The sequence below is a fragment of the Etheostoma spectabile genome, chromosome 6 (assembly GCF_008692095.1).
Source record: "Etheostoma spectabile isolate EspeVRDwgs_2016 chromosome 6, UIUC_Espe_1.0, whole genome shotgun sequence".
Lineage (NCBI taxonomy): Eukaryota > Metazoa > Chordata > Actinopteri > Perciformes > Percidae > Etheostoma > Etheostoma spectabile.
Genome location: NC_045738.1, coordinates 1,300,260 through 1,322,035, shown reverse-complemented (window position 1 = coordinate 1,322,035; position 21,776 = coordinate 1,300,260). Strand labels below are relative to the sequence as shown.

Here is a 21,776-nt window from a genome sequence, read left to right as displayed (position 1 = left end):
TTGTAAATTCTGGAGTGTGGTCTAGACCTACTCTATCTGTAAAGTGTCTTGAAATAACGCTTGTTAAGAATTAACATTTTTATAGATAAAATTGAATTGAATTGAAATTGAATTGAACTTACAAACATGGCAAAAGTAAAAAACACATACAATTTATTTTTGGGGGTGTTTTTACTTTAAATGTTCTCCAGGATGGCTTTAAACAGTCCTGTTTTTCCAAGTCTTCAGTGCTCCATAAATCTGGATGATATCATTGCCTTCAGTAAGAAAACAGTGAGCTGATGATAATGATGTAACCACTGTTTCCCTGCAGCTCTCGCTGAAAAGAAAAGGAAGCAAGGATGGGCAGAAAGCAGAGAGAAAGGCTCCACAGACCCCCACCGAGGTGAGTCAGCATTTACATCAGTAGATCATAGTTATAAACTTCAGTGAAGATGTTTAATAATGAGGTTGTTGTTGCAAGGCAATTTCCAAATAACAAAATGTTATATGCAGAACTAGGCATTAGAGAGTCATAATGTGTGGTGAGCGCAAGTAATATAAGGAAAAATGAATATCACTGAGGCACTGAAACTGATCCCAGGAATGTACATTACGTGAGAAAAAACGACATTGCTAGGGGTATTTCTTTTCCCATGTGAACTTTGTGGAAATATATTTACAATTCAGAGGACTGAAAGTAATGGTCAAATGAAGAATCAGTCCTCTCTCTCCACAGGAAGAAAATGATGATTTAAAATGCCAGCTGGCCTTCATCAAGGAGGAAGCCATTTTGATGAGGAAAAAAATGGCGAAGATTGACAAAGAGAAGGACCGACTAGAACAGGAGCTGCATAAGTACCGCTCCCTCTACGGGGACGTGGACAGCCCTCTGCCTAAAGGTGAGGCTGGAGGGCCTCCCACCACCCGCGAATCAGAGCTCAAACTCCGCTTACGCCTGGTGGAGGAGGAGGCAAACATCTTGGGGAGGAAGATTGTGGAGCTGGAGGTGGAGAACAGGGGGCTGAAGGCTGAACTGGATGACATGAGGGAGGACAGGTACTTTGCACTCTGATTCACAAGACTTGTTGAAATTTAGTAATAGTTTTAATGGAAAGGAAGTGCATCATATTCCCATATAAGGGAGAACTTAATCCTTAATTTGCGACAAGGAAAATCATTTTTGTTGTTGAGTTTATCCAGACTGAATGGTGAAAATAGAGTTTAAAAAATTGGAGTAGAAACGAGGGGGCTGTAAAAACATTGAGTCACAGTTATCAATGCTCATTTCCTCTCCTAGTCTGGTGGCAGCAGGAGTGGACAGCTCTGGGGTCGGAGGTCAACAGTGCAGAGAGCAGGGCGAGGCCCTGTCGGAGCTGAGGCAGCAGCTTCAGCTGGTGGAGGATGAGGCAGAACTCCTCCGCAGGAATTTAGCAGATGTGGAAGAAGAGAACAAAAAGGTAGATGGATTAGACTGTGCTCCAAAAAGAGCCAATGTCCTAAGCAGGTCTGTTGTATTCAGGGACAAAACTACTCCCAGAGTGACTGTAATACAGAAGGCCTAACAACTTTATACATCGAATGGAAATACTCCCCCTTAGTTTCTCTGTTCGGGACTGCTATCCATATAGTTCACCCTAAATTTAAAGCCTTGTTGAGTATTGTGACATTTTAAATGTTTCAATCAACATGGCAACAGACTGTAAATAGTGTAAGAAGTATGTTTTCTCATATTAACAATAAAGTTGCTTTAATTTCAGAGATGTATGGTAAATGATAAATAATGTATGATAAAGTGTCTCCTCCTCCCTTGAGCTATTATTGGTATCATCCATAACTTTACATGCCTTTTATAAAAGCTGTGCTGTCTATCTAAGCCTCATACACATGGGAATAACATTCTTTTCCATTGTTAGGTGACTAATGAACTCAATAAACTGAAGTACAAAGCTGGGTCCCATGAAGCTGGATCGAGACATGGAGGAGGTTTGTTTGTTTTTCATCTTTTTAGTGTCAGTCAGTCATTGTTGCAGGAGACAAAACTACTGCACCGCAGAGCGTGAGATATCTGTTCTTTTCCAGCTTGATGCATCTCTATCTAATGTCAACTGTATATGTTTCATAAAGCCTCCAGGAGCTGCACATTCAAGTCCCATTGTCAGAGGTGTTCCACTTTTCATTGTTGCCTTGTTTCAACCCCAGGAGGAGCTGACCCCGCTAAAGTGGAGGCCCTCCAGGAGGAGCTGAAAGCGGCACGTCTGCAGATCAATGAACTGAGCGGCAAAGTCATGCAGCTCCAGTACGAGAACCGCGTGCTGCTCTCCAACATGCAGCGCTATGACCTGGCGTCCCACCTGGGCATCCGCGGCAGCCCTCGGGACAGCGACGCGGAGAGCGACGGAGGACGGGATGACGACACCCCATCAGCATCAGCATCCTCCCCCCGCCTCCTCCCTCCCCACCGCAAGCGAGAGGGCCCCATTGGAGGGGAGAGTGACTCAGATGAGGTGAGGAACATCCGCTGCCTCACCCCGACACGTTCCCTTTACTCACCTGCAGACAGCCGTTTTTTATCCAGAAGCCTGAAGGACCGGCAGCACATGATAGACATCCGCATCGAGGCGGAGAGGCTGGGTCGGACCATCGATAGGCTCATCACTGACACCAGCACTATCATCGCCGAGGCACGAGTATATGTCACCAACGGGGAGCTGTTTGCAAGGCTGGATGAGGACGAGGAAGGTGGCAGGTAGAAACATATGAAAGTGGTCAGGAGTCACAGTATTTCCCCATTCAACTCACCCCCTGACCCTGAAGCATGTCAAGCGCTATTCCGAGTCCAAACACACTCTACCTGTGCTCAACAGGATCCGAGAGCATGAGCTGCTGTATCGTATGACCGCCCAGATGAAAGCCTTCAGGAAGGAGCTGCAGAGCTTCATAGACCGGCTGGATGTCCCCAAGCAGGAGGACAAACAGGAAGAGGAGCCACTGTCTGTAAGCTGATGCAAACACATGAACCAATAATATTAATGACTGTAATTTCTGTGTTCTCTAATATTCACTTTTCTTACGAATCTGCCCCTCATTCCCTCTGCCCCTCCCCCCAACCTTTTCATGTACCTGTCACTCATCAAGATGTTCCAGCCCATTATTTTGCTGATCCTCATTCTTGTTCTTTTTTCCTCACTCTCTTATGCTACCATTTTTAAATTGGTATTTCTTTTCACCCTGTTCTTTGTTCTGTAAAGCACACCCTCAATATCATATTATGTACTTTTTTTTTAATGGGTTCTTTTTTACTTATTCATTAATTTTTGTTATTTTGAACATGTAACATAAGGTCACTCAAGGTACAGGACATTATCATTTTCCATGTATGATCCCGGACACTCATCCACTCAGATGCTTTCAACATTTATTGGAGACCTTGGAGCAACACTTGACTGTTGTTGGTGAGTAATGAGCTTTTTGCCAATCTGATTTCCTTAGCCACACAGGTGTTTTCACTTGTGCCTAATTAAACACTTCTCAGGTTCTGTCTCACTTTCCTGTTAGTTTACACTTTTTTCACTCTTATTAGAGATTGGGGGCATCGTGTAATTCTTCCCAGCATAGCTCGGTCCAATTTCAGCCTAAGCAGACATCTAATCGGCCACAATAACTAAAAACACCTGTGTGCAGGGTCTTTTATAATATTCAAAATGTTATGTTTATAGTGGAGATTTTAATGAGTCTGTAAAGCCAAAAGGTAAAAAAAAAAATGTTTTTACCCACACAGATACTTGAATCATTAGGCTACTGCTGCAAATGCGTATCTAAAGTATGACATTTTCACATGACCGCAGCAATAATCAGGGCAGTACATTGTAAATTCTGTGTTATGACTGTTAGGGCAATGCACACAGACTATACACAGACACTGCACATGACCAGTCACAATAATAACATTGTCATTCATACACTCACACACCGTCTGACAGTGAAACAAACAATAGGCCGGTGTCTTTCAAGTTCTTCTTCAGCAACTGTCTGAGTCATGATGGAATGTCAACATAATCTGTTACAAATCATACGAATGCCCATGGGGAATATGATAGGAGTGTTGGCATATCACCCATAGGCCTATTGTGATTTGACTTTATGGGACTCTTAAAATACCCTTGGATGGTTCTGAATAATCAAGGCAGAAATGTGCTGATCTGTTTAACCAATGGACCTGACCACCAGGATGGGGGTGGAACCGGTCCACCTCTTTCATCCCACCGGTGGGAGGTTTCACGTCACATATTAGGGCCAGCTGTGGAGAGAGAGAGAGAGGGAGAGAGAGGGGGAGACATAGAGAAAAAGAGAGAGAAAGGAGGATTTTATTCCCGTTAATGAAAGCATCATTTCAGCTGTAGGCTGTTGCTCTCCAGTTGTTTTTGCCACTGCATTCCAGCCCAGACTTCATTTCAAGTACTTCGTTGGCTGACATTTAAGCTCTTTTACCTGTTTTTCAAGGATATTTATTGCAACTTTCAATATTAGAGGAAAAGGTAAGGGTCGCTTCATTTGAATGGCACGTGCTTCATATGGTGGGAGATGGGAGTCGTTTCAAGTTTGCTTTGGCGCTCGAGCGGAACAAAAACAGTCAACATCAGAAGTTTTGTGTAGAAAGCTAGCTAGCTAACTCGCACGTTATTATTACTACTTAGGCTTCTACTAACTAACGTTACTTAGCTAGCAAGCTAAATGTCGCAAGTAACAAGAGCAACGAATTACTTTTTTCACAGACAGGTCCAGCTACTGTTATCTCTATCAAGATGAAAAATCCCACCCTACCCTCTGTCTTTCCTCGTGATACTCATCCCCTTTTCATGCTAAGACAGCTGATGAGAAATGGCAGAAGAGTGGGAGTAAAGCTAGGCTGCTATGGGTTGAGAGGTAACGTTAGGTAAAATAGCTTTTTACGGGCATTCTGAAACCTCTCATTTAGTGTAACAAATACTGCCTCAGGTCGTAACCTAACTGGGTTATTGGCTTTGAAATGAGTGACAGCTACTGCTGTTTTTACTATTAACGAGTTTACCACGGCGTAAATTGATTTGTTGCCATAGATACAGCGCAGACGGCGCTATCCTGCGACGTAATTAGAGCAATCCGGTGTTGATTAGATTAACGGTCGCTCCTGCTGCTTCTTCCAGCTATCTGGCTCTAGAAAAACACTCATGGTTACAGCGGGTAAAAATACTCCAGGGCTCTTACATCAGTGCGCTCCGTGATATTTTTGGGAACTTCTCCCATTTGCGTCGGAGTGTTATAGCCTATGGGTGTCTGTCTTTGCCAGCCCTGGATTGTCGCCCAGCTGCAACGTCGCGAGTCCTGAGATTTTGACATAAACATGTAAAAGGAAAACCGCGCAGGGTGCAGCAGTGACGACGTATTTGAGATAAAAAAGCACCGTGGAGATTCTGGCACACGAATGGCGGTTTGACCTGGTCCCTGTGAGGATATGGAAGGGACCAAAGCGTCCCGTCCCGTCGCCTGTATGTGTACAGCCGGGGCTGCTGTCCTGGGCGCTGCTGTGCGGCCGACGGGGGATTTGGCCGGGTTTGGATAATTGGCGCTTTCAGTATGTGACCGGTCACCAACTGAACAACACTTTCAATTAGGAGATGGCTGAGTGAACTGTTGCCTAAAAAGTATTTCGATGTACGCTTGCAGAGCAGAAATGGATACTTACAAAATAGCTTGGTTACAACTTCTGATTATGTATCTAATTAAGTTTTTTTTTTAATGTTTTATTTTAATGCCTTGGAGAAATGTGGAGTGCGTTTATGAACGGCTCGGGGCTGCACAGCGGGGGCGGTGCTCGTGGGGGCTACGTCCCCTCTCAGGGATGGGAGTTTGTGCCCTGCTCCGGGATGGAGAGGGCAGATAGAGGCAGGGGCAAAAGTCGCAGCCCGTCAAGGAGGATCTCCTCTCCGCCCACCGTCTTCAGTCACATCTACGATTCCCAGCTCGGCGCTTCACCGGATGGAAGAGAAGGTGGAGCAGGGGCACAGCTTGAACTCCTTAGGGGACAAATGTGGCCGGGTCCCGAAGCCCAGCAGCAGCAAACACAACACGCGCGGCTTAAAAAGAAATTTGAGGATTTGAAAAAGCGACACGTACAGGATAAGGAAGGATGGATGCGCGAGAAGGAGTCATTGTTGAGAGAAGTAGCTGACATACAAGTGATTGAACATATTTACTACCCCTGTGAAAGCTATATCTGTGTTTGCCTTTATTGCGTCTAGGTTAAACATGCATTATTTTTCTCTCTACCAGCAGTCTATTGAATGGGAAGTTAATTTATCACTGGTACATGCAGTATGTTCATGGTGAATGTGTTGTGTTTTATGGCATCACCTCTTATATTCCCAGAATATTCCTCAGGGGTTCAACTAAAAAAAAAAACGCAATACACCATTTATACACCATTGTAAGCATCAGTTTATTATAAAGTACTGAGTTCCTTGGTTCTCTGATTGCACTGTGTGATAGCGTACTGACTGACTAACTTTTTAAAATATGTTCATCTAGCATATTTGGTTGACAAGATTGCTGCCAATGTGTTTCCATGCAGGGGGGGGAGAACAGAAGGATCCTGCTGGACCTGAAGACGGTTTTGGAGGAAGTGCAGGCAGAGGTGAAGAAAGAGGAGGAGAAGAGGGGCGAGCTCCAGCTGCAGTACACCAGAGACAGATGTGCCTGGGAGCTGGAAAGGGCCGAGCTCAAATGCAGGATTGCACAGGTAACTCAGGAATAGTGATGTGTGTGTTGGTGGGTTTTGAGGGTTAAGTCTGGATTGAAAAGCATCTCCAAACAAATAATTAGTCAGTTGCAATTTTAGTGTTTGTGTGTTAGAGCATAGCTGTGAATGGCTGGGGTGTGAGCTTGAAGACAGCAATTTTAACAACAATTTCTAAGTAAATTCACATAACTAATGCTTTATTGTTATTCATTTCTATATTGTTTCTTGTGTGTATTATGTTTGTGTATTTTGTCATGTCTTTGCATCGCCACATTTGCCACCCACATGGCAGGGTGATAAGTCACCCTGGCATCCAGCCAACTCAAGCTTCAGCTTAGACAAAAGATTTGCACCAAGTAGACAAATGTTATCCCCGCTCAGCTAAACACAGACACCCAACTTGGCTTTTAACCGCTAACTCTAAGAAGATAAACTATTAACCTATCGTTTCCTTTGGACAGCTAGTGTTAAGTGTTTCTTGAAATGGGCAGAAAATACTAACAGAGTTAAGTTTGCATGCCTGTGCCACGCTGTGTCAGGCATTGCACGGAACACTTGAAGGACCATGGCTTTTCTTCAAAGCAGTATGCTTTTAGGGATTTATCTTTTTTTCTGGTTAAATCAGAAGATGGATATGTATGGTTGCCCTAAAGGGGCTGTACTCAAAATACTAAAATACACCTGGCTAGAATTGCCACCACAGGGCTCTCACAGAACATTCCCCAATACAGGAAATGTCTAGTGAAACTGACCTTAGACCTTTCGGATATAACATGTCATTACTTTATATTTTTATCCTATTAGACATTTAGGAATAGGAAGTTATGGCTAAAACAGTGTTTTTGTGAGGTCACAGTGACTTTGACCTTTGACTACCAAAATCGAATCAGTTCATCCCTGAGTCCAAGTGGACGTTGTGCAAAATCTGAAGAAATTCCACCCAGGGGGTCGTGAGAAATTGTGTTTACATGAAGGGGAAGGGTGTACGTACAAACGAATGGACGGACAACCATCATACATAATGCCTAAGGCCACGGCTATTTCCTGCGTATCAATTAAGTGGTTTTCTGAGTGAAGTGATGAAGCTCAGAGACCGCTGCCGACACAACGACACAGGAATGCAACATGTTAACATGGCTTTCCCAGACACAGATGGTTTAACTGCCATAATGTCATTCCCTCTGTGTGAGTCGATGGCACAGCGTTACTGTTCAGCTCTTCTCTTTGTCCTGCTGGCTCTGTGCCTTCTCACATTGTGGTTGACAGAGAGCCTTATAAAAACAGAGACTTTTACTGCTCTGTTTTTTGTTTGTAAAGCCCATTGTGGCAGTGGGAAAAAGAGGCTTAATCTACTGCAGGATGTTATACCATAATCACACAAACAATGTTATCCCTGCTCAGCCAGAGAGATACTCAACTTGGTTTTTAACAGTTAAATCTAATACCCCTTTCACACTGATGGCTCAATCAGGGTTATGCCCAGGTTTACTGTGTGTTTGAATGGGGTAACCCTTCTCGATCTACTCGGCTTCCCGACCCAGGGCGCCAGGTGGGATTGATCATGGTAGACTAGGGTTGATTTCAACGTGAATTGCGCATGACCTGGGCCGCTAACAGCAGGGCAAATTAGGTCGTCACAGGTCCCCTGCACAAAAAACAACAGCATACATTTTGTCTCACTGTGCTTTTACGCTGGGATTTAAAATAAAAGTAGGATTTTCACAGGCAGCTTCAACAACAGCAGAGTGGGGGCCTGGATGGAGTTTTACAGGCTAAACTGCCCGTATTCAGTAGGTCAGGCTGATTTGTTCGGGACAGGAGAGATGTCTGAATGATTTGTTTCTTTACATATTTGCAAAGTGCTTATGGACGTCTTTGTGTTTTTACTTGTGTGTGTGAACATGGGTACACAATAATTTGGAATGAAACATGCACACACACTATGCAGAAATGCCTATATTTGTTGCACAAACAGACCAAGGGAAATGTGACTTGGAGTTAAGCCATGCTGGGCGGGGAATGCTCCATTGTAAAAGTTGTTTTGTCTTGATGCCACATCCTGCCACAATTTATAGTTTTGAGTATGTGTTTACCAAGTGCTAATCTGGGGTTGCTCATAAGGTTCAAAACACATCAAGTCAAGTTTTCTGAAATCATTAGCAGCTCAGTAATCAAATGCCTAATTTACAGACTTTCTAATTACCTTGTAATTTCTAACTACCTTGTATCCCTCATTGGGCAGTTTAGAGTAAATTTGTAATGAGTCTTTAAACAAAATTTAGTCAGCTTTTAGTTCAAGAAAGTAGAATTAAACTGAATATGGTTGTTGATCTTAGACAAGGTTGTTGAAACCCCCTTTTCTATAATCAATGTATTTCACACTTTTATGCTACATTAGACGGGACAGAAAAATGAATGGCCTGATAATCAGACTGAATTGCCCTTTTGTTTCACTTTCATTCATATATATATATATATATATATAATATATATAAAATGCTGAACAATGTGGGCGATTCAAAGAACTGGACAAGAATGCATGCAAACCAATGCAAGGAGGTCAGTAGAGCAAATGGGTGTAACTTCATTTCACTTTTAAATGAAATCTTTTAAGGTACTTGAATGATTCAGTCATACAGGAAAGAGGGCTCAGCTGAACTCTTTCTTGCACTTTGCTATGATAAGCTTGTTGGTGTTGCACTGTTAGCTGGATAGCTAGCTTTTGTTTGTTATTAAACTTTGACTTTAAAAGAAGTAGCACAAAATCACAAGGAGGCGGCCAGAATACTGGAGAGGATTATCCAAGCAGCCAAGTGTATTATACAAACCTAAAGTAATGAATGGATCAAGCGGTGGGTACTTAAGGACCTGGGTCTAGGTAGTTGGAATTTTCAGGTCACTTTAAATGAAATGGCATTTGCAAATCATGTGTCATAGTGATGATGTCCTTATCTGTACTTAACCAGCAGTGTGGTTGAACCCACAGACTAAAGTGCTGCATAATTACCTTCCCCAAGAAGGTTATGTTTTCTGTTTGATTTGTCTGTTTGTTTGTCTATCAGCAGGATTATGGAAAAACTACTGGCCCGATTTTCTTGAAACTGTGGAAGGGTGTAGCATTGGCCAAGATAGAACATTACATTTTGGAGTGTAGGCAAATCACGGTGGAACACAAACTGTTAATCACTTTCTCACCTTTTGTAAGATAGGACAATAGTGCTGCATTCATGTGGTGTTGGAATAATCAGTAAAAATGACTTCCCAACTGGGAGAATTCACACTGCATTAACGTTGTGAGATAGGGCATGCCTTGGTGGAGGTCTTTGCTCTCCCAGTGCCCTTCTAGTTTCATTTAAATCAAGTTTCATTCATAAAATTTCCACATCTTAGATATTTTTACATATTTCTGAGCTGTGGTTATCAGCTAGGTTACATCCCTTTTGTTTGTCAATTGATAGTTCGAGAGACTAAAGATCAGTAGCTACAAACAGTTACATGCTTGTTCTATTCTTGCAATTTTAATTACACACCTTTCCTCACAGAAGGAAATGGCTGTGAATGTAGCTACTGTATGTTGGTTCCACATCCCTTTTAGGCACTTCTACCACCAAATACCAAGGGAGCCTCAAAGGTCCCAGGCAGAGGTCCTAGGCTGGATATTTCCTGGCATATTTCTTCGCATGCCACTGATTTATGAAAGCCGCGGGCAGCTAGTGGACATGTCACTCTGCCTTAGCAGCCAACTCCCCTCCTCCTTTTACCTCGACTCCCCACCTCCTCTCGGAATGTGACATTGTACAAGGCTGTGTTTCCGCTATTTATAGTGGGTCACCGTGGTGACACAGTTACCTTTATATACCCTGTGCCATACAGTGACAGACTGGGTGTCCAAGGCTAGCAGGAGATGGCTCTGTTAGAGTTGTGTGGGCGCATGCATGGGATGTTGACCCGTGTCCCTGTTTGCATGTAAAATTCCTTTAGAGATTTATTTTTAAGAAGACTCCTTTTCTTTGCTTTCTCGATTAATTAAAAAATGGTCTTCAGCTCTTTAAGTTTAACTCCAAACCTCTTATTTTTGCACTTTCACTATTTGTTTACATTTGGATGTTTAAATAGACTATGGACAGCACCCATCAGCATCCATCTGTAATTGTGGAGAACTTTGAGAAGAGCCACAGGCAGACAGAAAGGACTGTTGACTTGTTTTTCTACACCATAATTTCATGACCCCAGGCCACAGGCAGAAATAGCACCGTGACTGAGGCTTGTAAGAAGGCTTTGGTCGCTGTCTGTGTCTGAACACTGAAATAACACACTCAGGCATGCTCATATGCATTCTCTCCCTCTTTCTAACACAAACACACACACACACACACACACTCACATACATACATATGTGCATATGCTCAGGCGTTGTCCTGAGCTCTTTCCAGCCCCAAAGCCAACATTTCTTTCCCTTTTTTTGACGCGCAACAAAAATGCACATATTTACCACAGAATGCACACATCTATACACACCCTTATCCTTAAATACTGCCAAAAAGGGAAAGCGGCTGTATCAGATAATTCCTTTGCATTATCTCGCTGGTAGAGGACATTTCAGATTAGTTTTCCTAACACCATTATCTTATCCAGATGTACAAGTCAGACCACCATGACAAACCCTTGATGTTATCAATTCCAGTCCGTTTTTAAGTCCTTTTTTCTAGCATTTTTTTGAATATTTCTTATTCATTCTCAGTAACGTGACAACATTTTTGTGGCTTAAGTTTTTGGCCCAAGCACAGTGAAATTTCCAGGGGAAATGCCCAGGGTATTTCACTTGAAAAGGGCATTGTGCAGGGGCACTCAGTAATATTCTCATTAAAACATAAACATCCAATTGAACTAATAAAATTGGCATTTTTATAATGTGTTGAAAGGAATCGGAAATCCTGTCGTATTTGTGTTGAAAGATCCTCTTTGTCTGAGTTTCTCTTAAAACTGAGTAACAGTTGACGGAGGCCACATGCATCCTCTGCAGACACATTTTTCTGTGCCTGAATCTGCCATATCCTGCACTGCATCCTGTGTTAGTGAAGTACCATAGAGAAGAGATGTGAACCCATAAACCCTGCGTGTGAGTTCACACAAGATAGTTTCATCTTTCTTCTCTCTTTTCTCCCTCTTCTCTCCTCTGAACCCACTCACACTCGTCCCCACGGTGCATTATTCCCCCACTTCCTCCACCTTCTCTTCCTGCCACTCCTTCATTCTCTTAATTCCACTTTTAACAATTTCTCTACACTCCTTCATTGCTTGTCTTATCATCTGGCTCTCATCCTCTTTTTCTACAAACTATAATCTATCCTTTATCACCACTGATTGTTTTCTCCCACTCTTTCTCTTTCCATCTTCCTGCTCCCTTCTCTCTCCTCCTCTGTGCCCTCTGCGCCCCCTGTCTGTTTCCTTCTCTTCAGTTGGAGGCTAGAGAGGGTGCTGGCTTGATCAGTGGAGGGGTCCGGTCAGCAGCAGGTCCTGGCTCTGTGGCGTCACGGAGCGCTCGAGAACAGAACGGCGAGACATCAATACTCCGCCGGGAGAGGGAAGAGCAGCGGAGGCTCCTGGCGGACACACACTCAACTGCCATGGACCTGCGCTGTCGCCTGGAGCACAATGAGAGGGACTGGCTAAGGGAGAAAGCCGAGCTGCTGGAGAGGTTCGACGTGGAGAGGAGGGAATGGGAGTGCCAGCTGAAGGATATGCAGAAGAAAATTGAAGAGGTAAGACGCTCCAAATGTGTCCGAATGGGAGTATATCTGCATTTTGTCTTTGTTGTTTAATTATTTGCTTTGGGGTTAAGGTTGGATTTAGGTAAAAGCTAGGCAAGTTAATGACTAGATAACGGAAAACCCTCAAAAGTATGTAATGCCATTTTCAAACACATGAAACTTTGCTCCATTTTTGGTGTATGATATATAGCTTCCTATGCACTGAGCAGCCTACAGTGTGTAACACTTCCCTCCTACACACCCTGTTCATCAACACTGTCAAAACCATATCCTTGATCAGTGCAGCTGCAGAGGATGAGGAAAGGAAGGAGTGGAAGCAGGAGGGGCGAGAGCTATTCTGCTATTTCTCTGATCTCTGTGTAGTGAGACAGAAGCAGTGATTGAAACAGGCTATGACCTGGACTGATGTAGACAGAAGCTGGCATGTAACAAAAAGAACATTTAAGAGAGAGATTACTGTAATACGCTCATCCATAGGTGGCTTTGATCTTAAGTGGTAGTCAAAAGACCAGAACAGAAAAGCTTATTTATTGACAGTCACATCTTTTCATTTTGTTAAATCTTTTTGTTATTTTTTGCATGCATTCACAATGTGCATTTGCATTATATAATGAAAAATAATTGAATGAATGAACAAAAACGTTAATGTGGTTCTTCATTGTTTGTGTTTGGAAATATGCCCGGCCATGTCAGTCAGAGCAAAATAAATATTAGATTGGTCTAACGTTTAGTTTTTATTTGTATACTTAAGCAGAATTGTGCTAGGGGAATATGGGAAATAGAGCTAAAACAACTAGTCAATTAAACAATTAGTAGAGTGTCCAAAAAGTAATATTTTACTACTTTAATAATAAATTAATTGTGGGCTCTAGGAACTTTTTATAATCCTATTCGATTGTTTGACAAACCAAATGATCAATCAATTCATCCACCCAGTATTCAGCAGATTTTTTTTATTTATAATATAATTAAATGTTAGCTGCAGCCCCTAATGACAAAGTTGAACTTTTTCAGCTTGTTTGGTTGAATCATTCGACAAAGATGAGAATTAGTAGATAAGAAAGTATAACAGGATAAGGCCTGTCACAAAGGGATGTAATTCAGAGCAAATGAATGGCTTTTAAGACAGAGGGACAAAACATGGGAAGTGACAAAGCCCGAGTCAGAATCTGACATGCCCAGAGGAGCAGATTAGTGTTTCTAATGAGGGAAGCCATTCAAAAGTAGTTGGACAGAGTGCGAAGGCACTGGAACAATTTTCTAAGAAAAGAACATGTGGCTCTCATTTGCCCCTCCGAGAGCAGAAAATGAGAGAGGAAAACAACAGAGGAATAAAGCAGGCGAAAAGGCACCAGTCCCATCTAGACGTTGCGTGATGGGAAGGGAGCCCGGTCAACATGAAATGGATTGAATTTTGGGATCCCTTTGTAGAAGGCCAGAGGTTATCCAATTTTATTTGGAATAATTCTTTGAATGTTTTTTTTTTCAATCCTCTGATCTAAATATGTTCAAAAGAGTCAATGCTATGCTGTCTTCTTATCATCCCATATTAGTTTGTGAACGTGTGTGTGATGATGAAGTATTGTACTGTTAAAAACTGTAGTACTTTATAATGATATTATGCCATTGTCATTCTTTATATTGTCATTCTAAGCATCCAGTGAGAGTAGATTTATAATGTATGCCCCTTTTACAATAGTCATATATTCTTAGGTGGACATTTTTGATCTAATAGACAACATAATAATATCATTAGATACTTTTGAAAAATAAATTAATAAGTGTCAATATTTTAACACGTTTTCTTATATTTGATGAATTTGACTGAGGTTTGATTTGTTTAATGTAATATTGCGTTTGCTCAATCTTTGCAAAATCTAATGTTTTAAAATGACGAAGAGGCATTGTTTGTTTCATTCAACATAAGAGTAATGAAGTAAGGCTAAAAAAAGATGACCTCTATTTCCCCTTCCTGTTTCTAGCTGTACTGTGATGTGAGGACCAAGCGAGAACGGACCGGACTAGACAGCGGGAGGCAGGCCGACAATAATGTGGTGCACAGACTCAGCGTACGCTCAACCAGCACCGGATCCAGCCTGCTCAGTGACAACGAGCCGCTGAGCAGCAGCAGTCTGTCCGAGCCAATCAGACATCCACCATTACCTGGTTTTGGTCGCAACAGAAACATCAGTGGCAGTGATTGCGTTGGCAGAGATGGTCACCACTCCACCTGCTTCCAAGCCCACAGCCTCTTTGAATCTGGTGTCGGTGGTCAGTTCCCTCAGAGTGAGCATTCACAACCTGAGCAGGTAGATGAGTTAAGATCAAGAGGCACTTGGCAGCAAGACTCAGCCACAGCTAGAAAGGAAGCTGTGGATACAATGGAGCTGGATGCTATGCTTCCTGGAGCTCCTGGATGTGGAGTGCCACAGAATAATGTCTCATACGGGAATGAACACAATTTCCATGTTCGTCCTGAAGAAAGTCCTCTTCAGCCAACTTATGGCAGCGACAAGAAGAAGAACACCACTGCTCTTAATGCTGTGAGTGTTTCAAACCATGGTTCTATATTTCTATATATTATAGACACATTGGTGTGGTCGTTATTCCTTGCCTTGTCTTTTTTTTTTGCTCTGCTGACACAAACTTGTGTATTCATCAGTGTCACTGTACAGTCACTCCTTGGTTTCTATAGTCTATATAATCCTCTTAAACTACGTCATTATCAATTTTAAGTTTTATTTCACGGTACTTCAACAATACACAGTATCCAGCATGTCTGATTGTATCTCTGTCTCTCCCTTATCTGTGTCTCAGGCTCTGAAGGAGATAGCCCTCGTAAGCGAGGAGCTTTGCAGCTACCAGGATGAGATCAGAAAGAAGAGTGGGAATAAGAGGTAAATAAATCCCCTTTGCTATGGAACTATGATAATCACTGTACCTGTTATGTCTTGATGCTCCTACTATAAAAGTGAATTAATTTCACCGTTCCATTCCCTTCAGGAATCGGTTTGAATCCCTGTGCCTACCTGAGGAGATTGAGATGTTGTGTAGCCATGATGAAACCCCACTGGAGGTGGAGGAAGCTCCCTACGACCTCAGCCAGATTTACGAAGACCTCCGGGCCTTGGAGAGGGAAAACTGGATCACCCTATCACCAGATCACACCTGGCAGGCCGACAGAGGGCCAAGCAAATCCTGGAAAGCAAACACTGTTGATCCAGACAGCTATGGAGAAACACAGACAAGCCCTGGAGTACTCTCTGAGATGGATACAGCAGGTCCACCCATCCCTCCCCGCACCTCCTCCTGGAATCTGAGCTCCCCCACCCATACAGACACAGAACTCAACATCCTGGAATCCCCCGTAATGACAGCGAGGAAGTGCCACAGCCCCTGTGTTCTACTGGACAAAAAAGGTAGCAGCCCGTCTATTGTCAGGAAGTTCGAGGCCATGCTACAAGAAAATGAAGGAAAACTTTTAATCGACGGTGTTGTAGCGTCGTGCTCTGTACCTGCTAAGTCTGGATGTAATATAGGCTGCTGCCACAACCGCTGGTCCTGTGATGCAAGCAAGTTCACTAGCAGTAAGTTGTCGACATACGGGACTGTCCAGAAAAGCTTCTCTGAAGTCAACATATTGACTGCTGGAAAAGACCCGCGCTCGGATTACCGCCCTGGTGTCGGGAACTTGAAAAGCTCTGAGCTACAAATGCTGCAGACTGTCAAAGAGTTGCCTTTAGATTTGCTCTTGTCCTCTCTCGAAACACCACCTGCCAGCCCCAACCTCCAGGGCTCCAAAAGAAACATAATGCTGGAGCAAAAAACAGCTGAGTTCAACAGAACTTTGTTTCAGGCTGAGATGGGCCATGGCGTAGAGGAACCAGGCAGTTTTATACTTACAGATGCCGGCTCAGTGGGTTGCCAACCAGTCTTTCCCCCAAGTTGTGCATCAGATGAGATTTTACCTCCCAGGGAGACAACATTTCAGCCAAATTGCACTGATGTCACCACTAGTGTCATGGGTGTGCATCCTGAAGTCACATTGTCTACATTTCAGAACACCAAGCTCCAACCAAGGCGAATGAGATGTGGTGCTGGAGGTCAAGAGGTTAAAATGAAGCAAGAAATCCTTTCTGACCATTCATCTGAACCACAGCCACAGATTATCAACTTTCAGAGTCCAGCTCACCATCCTGAGGTCAAGCACAAAGTTCCAACAGCAAGCAGTCCTTCCAGGAAAACACAGCGCAGAGGGGCCACAGAGGATCTCTTTTCTGAGTCTGTCTTGCCTGCAAACACCCAGCCAGGTCCGAATGTGGACAGTTACAGCTCCAAGAATGAGAATCCCCATGGAGCAAGGTCTCAGTCGGCCAGAGCTGGGGTTTCGCTCCAGCAGCCATCTGCTGAGAACAAACAAAGACCGATGACACAGCCAGGGCACCAGGCAACGCTAAGGCATGCGTCTGTTCTTCCTTCCCAGTCAGACTCCTCCAGACCTGGGCTTCGAATGATGAATGACCATCCCTGGAAGGCCCTCACTCTGGCTGCGTACCCACGGCCCGAGGGATCCAGATCCAACTACGGTGCAGTGGAAAGGATTCTGAAGAATTATGAGAGTGCAGCCCGGGCTCAACAGAACCAGAGCCAACCGAACGAGATGGCTTCAAGTCCTTTGGTCAGTGTCAGGCAGGAGGAGAACGTCACAGAACTGGACATGCTGGACATGGACCCACTGCCCTTACCTCCCGCTCCGAGACACACACAGACTTCACACACCTCACAGACGCACACCGCACATACAGAGCTCAGCAGCCACTGCGCCATGGGTGTGAAAGAGATACATCTAACAGTGCAGGTGGGTAAAGTCTGAAAAATACAGTCTGTATTCACACTTTCATATGTAAGCTACCGCCTTGCCACTCAGCAGGTGTGCTAATTACTCTACAGATGTCAGGATTTAGAGGCACTCTCTTGAAATAAAATATGGAAGTCTGCACACTATTTGACTAAAATACAGTTAAGTCGAACTATATTTTCAAGGCAAATTACACTAGTGGACTTGGGTGAACTTGCACATTTTGTTCTGTTTCATTCCATTCTGAAACACTAAGTGATTGCCCTTGACTGAGGCTCCTGTGGGAATGTTGTTTATTTCTGGTATGTGCTAAGAGACAGAAGCAGGCCAGAGCCTCCATTATTATCTGGGCATCTGGGCCATTTCATTGCTGAAAGGTTCCTAACTAAACCAACTGGCAGTGTGGCATATAAAGTACTTGGTAGGAGGTCTATCACCCTCAACAACTTGTCTTTCATCTTCCAGTCTTTCCATGGGGCCTCGTAGTGGAAGTGTTTTTCTGGCCTTTTGTGTGGTAATTACAGAAGTATCTGCAAGAAGCCAGCTGACTAAATGCTCTTGGCAGAGCACAGAAATGAGAAAGCTGAAGTGATTACGCTGCTTTAAAGTCATGCAAATGTTAACGAAATCGTTTCAGCGATTATCCAACCAATTTGATTTGACTTCATAGAAAAAAATGTATTAGAAGGCACTACTTTAGTTTCACCTCAACCCAGGAGCACAGACCAAAACAAAATGCTGAAGATTCTGGCAGCAGAAGCACAGCATGTGTAAGGTATTCCGCTTCAGATGCTTTTCTCTCAACCAAAAAGAATGGGATCTACTTGTGTGACCTGTCCACATGAGCATGTTCCTGTTTGAAATATGCCTGTTGTTTCCTCCAGGGTCAAGAAGACTTCCAATGGAACACGTGACAAAATGTAAAGTATCTGAGTGTGTGAATTTAATTGTTGATAGAACGGTGTGATAATCCTAAATGGTAATTCATTTGTTTCTCCACAGGAGAAGGAAGAGACCTCTGTCTCCTCCTCCGTACAGAGGAACTTCTCGAGACCTGCCCGTCCAGCCAACCGACGACTCCCCTCCCGATGGGCCAGCCGCTCCCCCACTTCCTCCTCCTCCGCCTCCCCCTCCCCCTCTCCCTCTACCACCCCTGTTGTGCCTCCATCCTTCCCCCTCCAGAAACAGAAACACAGCTCCTCTTTTGCCTACTCACATGCCTTTCACATAGAGACTGTCATCATTTGACATCCTCCTCCCCGTATGACTGAACCAACAAGAAGTCTTCAGTGATAACCCCTGAACACTGAACGTTCCTTTTCATTGCTGTTGTACATACCAAACCAAGACTGCTTCTCTACTCCTACAGACTCAGAAGTGCTTTAGTTGTGAGTTCATCCACTCACCTTTTTAGAATGTATGTGGCATCCAATGGAGCCTAACTGACCAAGGAAGGCAAGAAAATGATCTGAAGCAGCTATACTTATTCATTCAGCAGTTTGCTCCCATGCATAATCAGAGGACAGTGAAAATATCCTACTGATCCTGCATTCATGCCACCCATCTGAATGGATGTCCAATGCTCAGGTCTGGATTCTAGCCTTGACTAGTGTAGCCTTGCAGATCTACCAACAACACATCCTCCTCCTGTTCTATAAACTGTTTTTACACCTTAAAAGCGATGCTTGCTCATATTCAGATGATCCAAAAACTTCCAGCCAAATGAAATCCAGAGTGATGTATGTAATATGTACTGTATTTTGTATTTTGTGTGCAACTTTTTTTGTGTGCTTTTTGCACAAAATTGGATGTTACAAACACAATATGCAGCATCATGCTGGGTCGGAGATAAAGTGGCAGTGAAGGAGACATTCCCCCTAGCGCTAGCATCACTTTGTGTGCTGAATAAAGCAGTGTTGCTTTCTGCCTTCTTGAATATCACCTACAGTACATGCCTGGACTGTACCTTGTCAGTGACTTAAACCTTTTACTTTTTTTTTTTTTTTACAGTACCAAAGGCTGGTTTCGTTATATGCATTTTCCTAATTTGAAAGTGAAATGCATTGTTTGAAATGGCATTCGTTTCTTGCTGTCAACTCATTACTAATGTTTTCCAATCAAAATGTAAAACATCACTCACGAGAGACTGCTTTTGTGCATAACAAATAATTATGCTTGTGACCATTTTTCTACTTTTACTAATTCTGATTGGTCATATATCAGGACAATACCCCGCTGAGTAGTACAGTTTTTTGGTCAAAGTGGTGAATCATATGATAAAGGTGAGGTCTTTGCTGTTCTTTTTGTGTAATAAACATAAGGACTTATTGCTTTCCTCTCTCTTTTCACATTACATACTAAAGTATTTGCATTTGAAATAAACTTGCATTATACTGGACAGTATGTGATGTTGTCATGCTGTGCAGCTTTGACTGATTGACTAATACCGCTTCTAAAAAGGATTTATTGGCATTTTAAACCCATTTGTGAAGCGTGACTGTGAAGGACCAGTACAGCATAACACATTATACATTATAAATAGAAAATTATTATACAGTAGTATTTCAAAAGTTGAATGTTAAAGTATGTATCAATTTACACAATAATCTTTCATAATTGGGTTAACAAACTACAAGCTAAGCAGACCGTGCCGCTCTGCAGCCCTCTTTAATCCGTAGCCTACAATAGGCGTGATAATTGAATGAATTCAATTAATCAAACATGGCACAGAAACATTTCTGCATCAAGATGAGTCCTAGGTGCCCGTCCAGCTCCCAAAGATGAAGCACCATGATCAAACGGCTGCCTGGCTCCTTCAATCTTGTTGGCCGACATCTCTGGTGACACGGTGAACTCTGCCTCTGAGTGATGGCTGCAGAGCTACATGACAGCAGCACAGGGACCATCCATCCCTTTCACAGCGTGGGTGGGTGTTGTTTTTATGTTTGTGTTCAGCGTGTACAGTATGTGTTCCTCCATAAATCTGTTATGCATTGTGTTGTCTAAATGTGTGTGACTTTGTTTACGTCAGATGGTGTAATACGCACCATTTTCTTTTTGCCTGTCTGCACTGTCTAGTAAATTATTTCGTTTTGCACCTTCGCACACACAAATATACCCTTTCACTTGCATAACACACACACATATATACACACACACACACACATCCGTGGCCCTGAGAGGGACGGACACCCAACCCATCATCCTGAAACATTGCACCCTAGGCTGACTGAAATAACAGGTGCAACAATGTTATGGTGCCAGAAATCCTACCCTGGCGCTGATATAAATATAAATATTGTCATCCTTCTTGATGCCTAGCCTATAGCGCTCTGTTGGCTGTCTTTCACTGTTTTCCTGCGTCAAAGCTGGGCAGGAGCATGGATTCCTAGTACTACTGGCCTGTGCTCAAGTCTGGAGGTTTCCAGATGCTGAAACCATTATGTAACCAGTACTAACTGTTTTAAATCCAGTGCTGCTTAAACACAATTACACTGGAAAGAATGTATGGAACAATCTGTATTTTATCATGCAAACATGGGACACAGGTTCCGCCAGAGAAAAGGGTCCAATCAGACTGCTGATAAAGCTTGTTTCCATTGATGCTCCAATAAAGGTCCACACAGACACACCCATTGACCATGTACACTGTTTGATCTAATTTGATTTGATCGGTCTAGACAAGTGCTTCCTGTGGTCCTCATCCTCTTACAGCCTTGAGTAAAAGAACTGAGATACAATTTTCATAAAACCAGTATACACGGTAAAGCTCGATTGGCCTACAAGGAAGCTCTTGTCCATTTTTAGCGCTGCTATGTCTACTGCAGTGCATAGCCAAAACATTAGGTTTATCTGCAGAATATTTCCCTCTAATGTCAACAGAGATGAGGGTCATAACAGATTCCTTAGGAATGTTTTTCACTTTTTAATAAAGCAGTTTGAGAAAATACCACTTTTGCCATTTGTTCATGTGGTTTTTACAGTTCAGGACGATTTAATTTTTTTTTTAATGGCTGAGCATAAGGAGTTCATTCAGACAAATCCAAGTTGCTGTTGCTGTGGAAAAGTGTTTATTGGCCCTCCAGTGTCTCCTGGCTCTCTGCCCTCCAGCTCCACTGACCTCCCACACCTCACAGGAAACCTCCAGGCCCCTGTGAGTCTCTGGCACCTGCCAACCTGCCATTCTTCCTGCCCTGAAATAGACCCTTACTGGCACATATCTGGTGTGTGTGTGTGTTTGTGTGTGTGTGTGTGTATGTATTCTTATTTAGTGCATTGGTATAGAGCAATGCTGACTGCAGTGCATTCCCATACTTCCTGTGGAGACCCAGACAGCTACATATTGATCAATACACTGATGCATTACTATAGAGACCACATACACACAGCA

The 21,776-nt window shown here is 43.2% G+C and overlaps 1 protein-coding gene across 8 annotated transcripts in view; it reads left to right on the top strand.

Annotated features, from left to right (window-relative positions):
- LOC116690736 (protein SOGA3) overlaps positions 1-19,719 on the top strand; it is a 23,175-nt gene extending 3,456 nt beyond the window's left edge. For 2 of the 8 annotated variants that reach the window (XM_032517897.1, XM_032517895.1), the window contains exons 5-13: positions 314-385; positions 719-1,038; positions 1,280-1,439; positions 1,896-1,965; positions 2,182-2,728; positions 2,847-2,976; positions 3,323-3,434; positions 6,590-6,757; positions 12,217-12,469. In XM_032517897.1, the coding sequence (XP_032373788.1) occupies positions 314-385; positions 719-1,038; positions 1,280-1,439; positions 1,896-1,965; positions 2,182-2,728; positions 2,847-2,976; positions 3,323-3,434; positions 6,590-6,757; positions 12,217-12,227 (1,590 nt within the window). In that variant the 3' untranslated portion in view covers positions 12,228-12,469. Of the gene's footprint in view, positions 1-313; positions 386-718; positions 1,039-1,279; positions 1,440-1,895; positions 1,966-2,181; positions 2,729-2,846; positions 2,977-3,117; positions 3,435-4,273; positions 4,518-4,953; positions 6,198-6,589; positions 6,758-12,216; positions 12,520-14,510; positions 15,072-15,345; positions 15,426-15,531; positions 17,387-18,270; positions 18,307-18,388 lie in introns of those variants that run through there. The other 6 variants (XR_004332355.1, XR_004332354.1, XM_032517893.1 and 3 more) reach the window with 6 other exon arrangements.
- Positions 19,720-21,776: the final 2,057 nt, after the last annotated feature.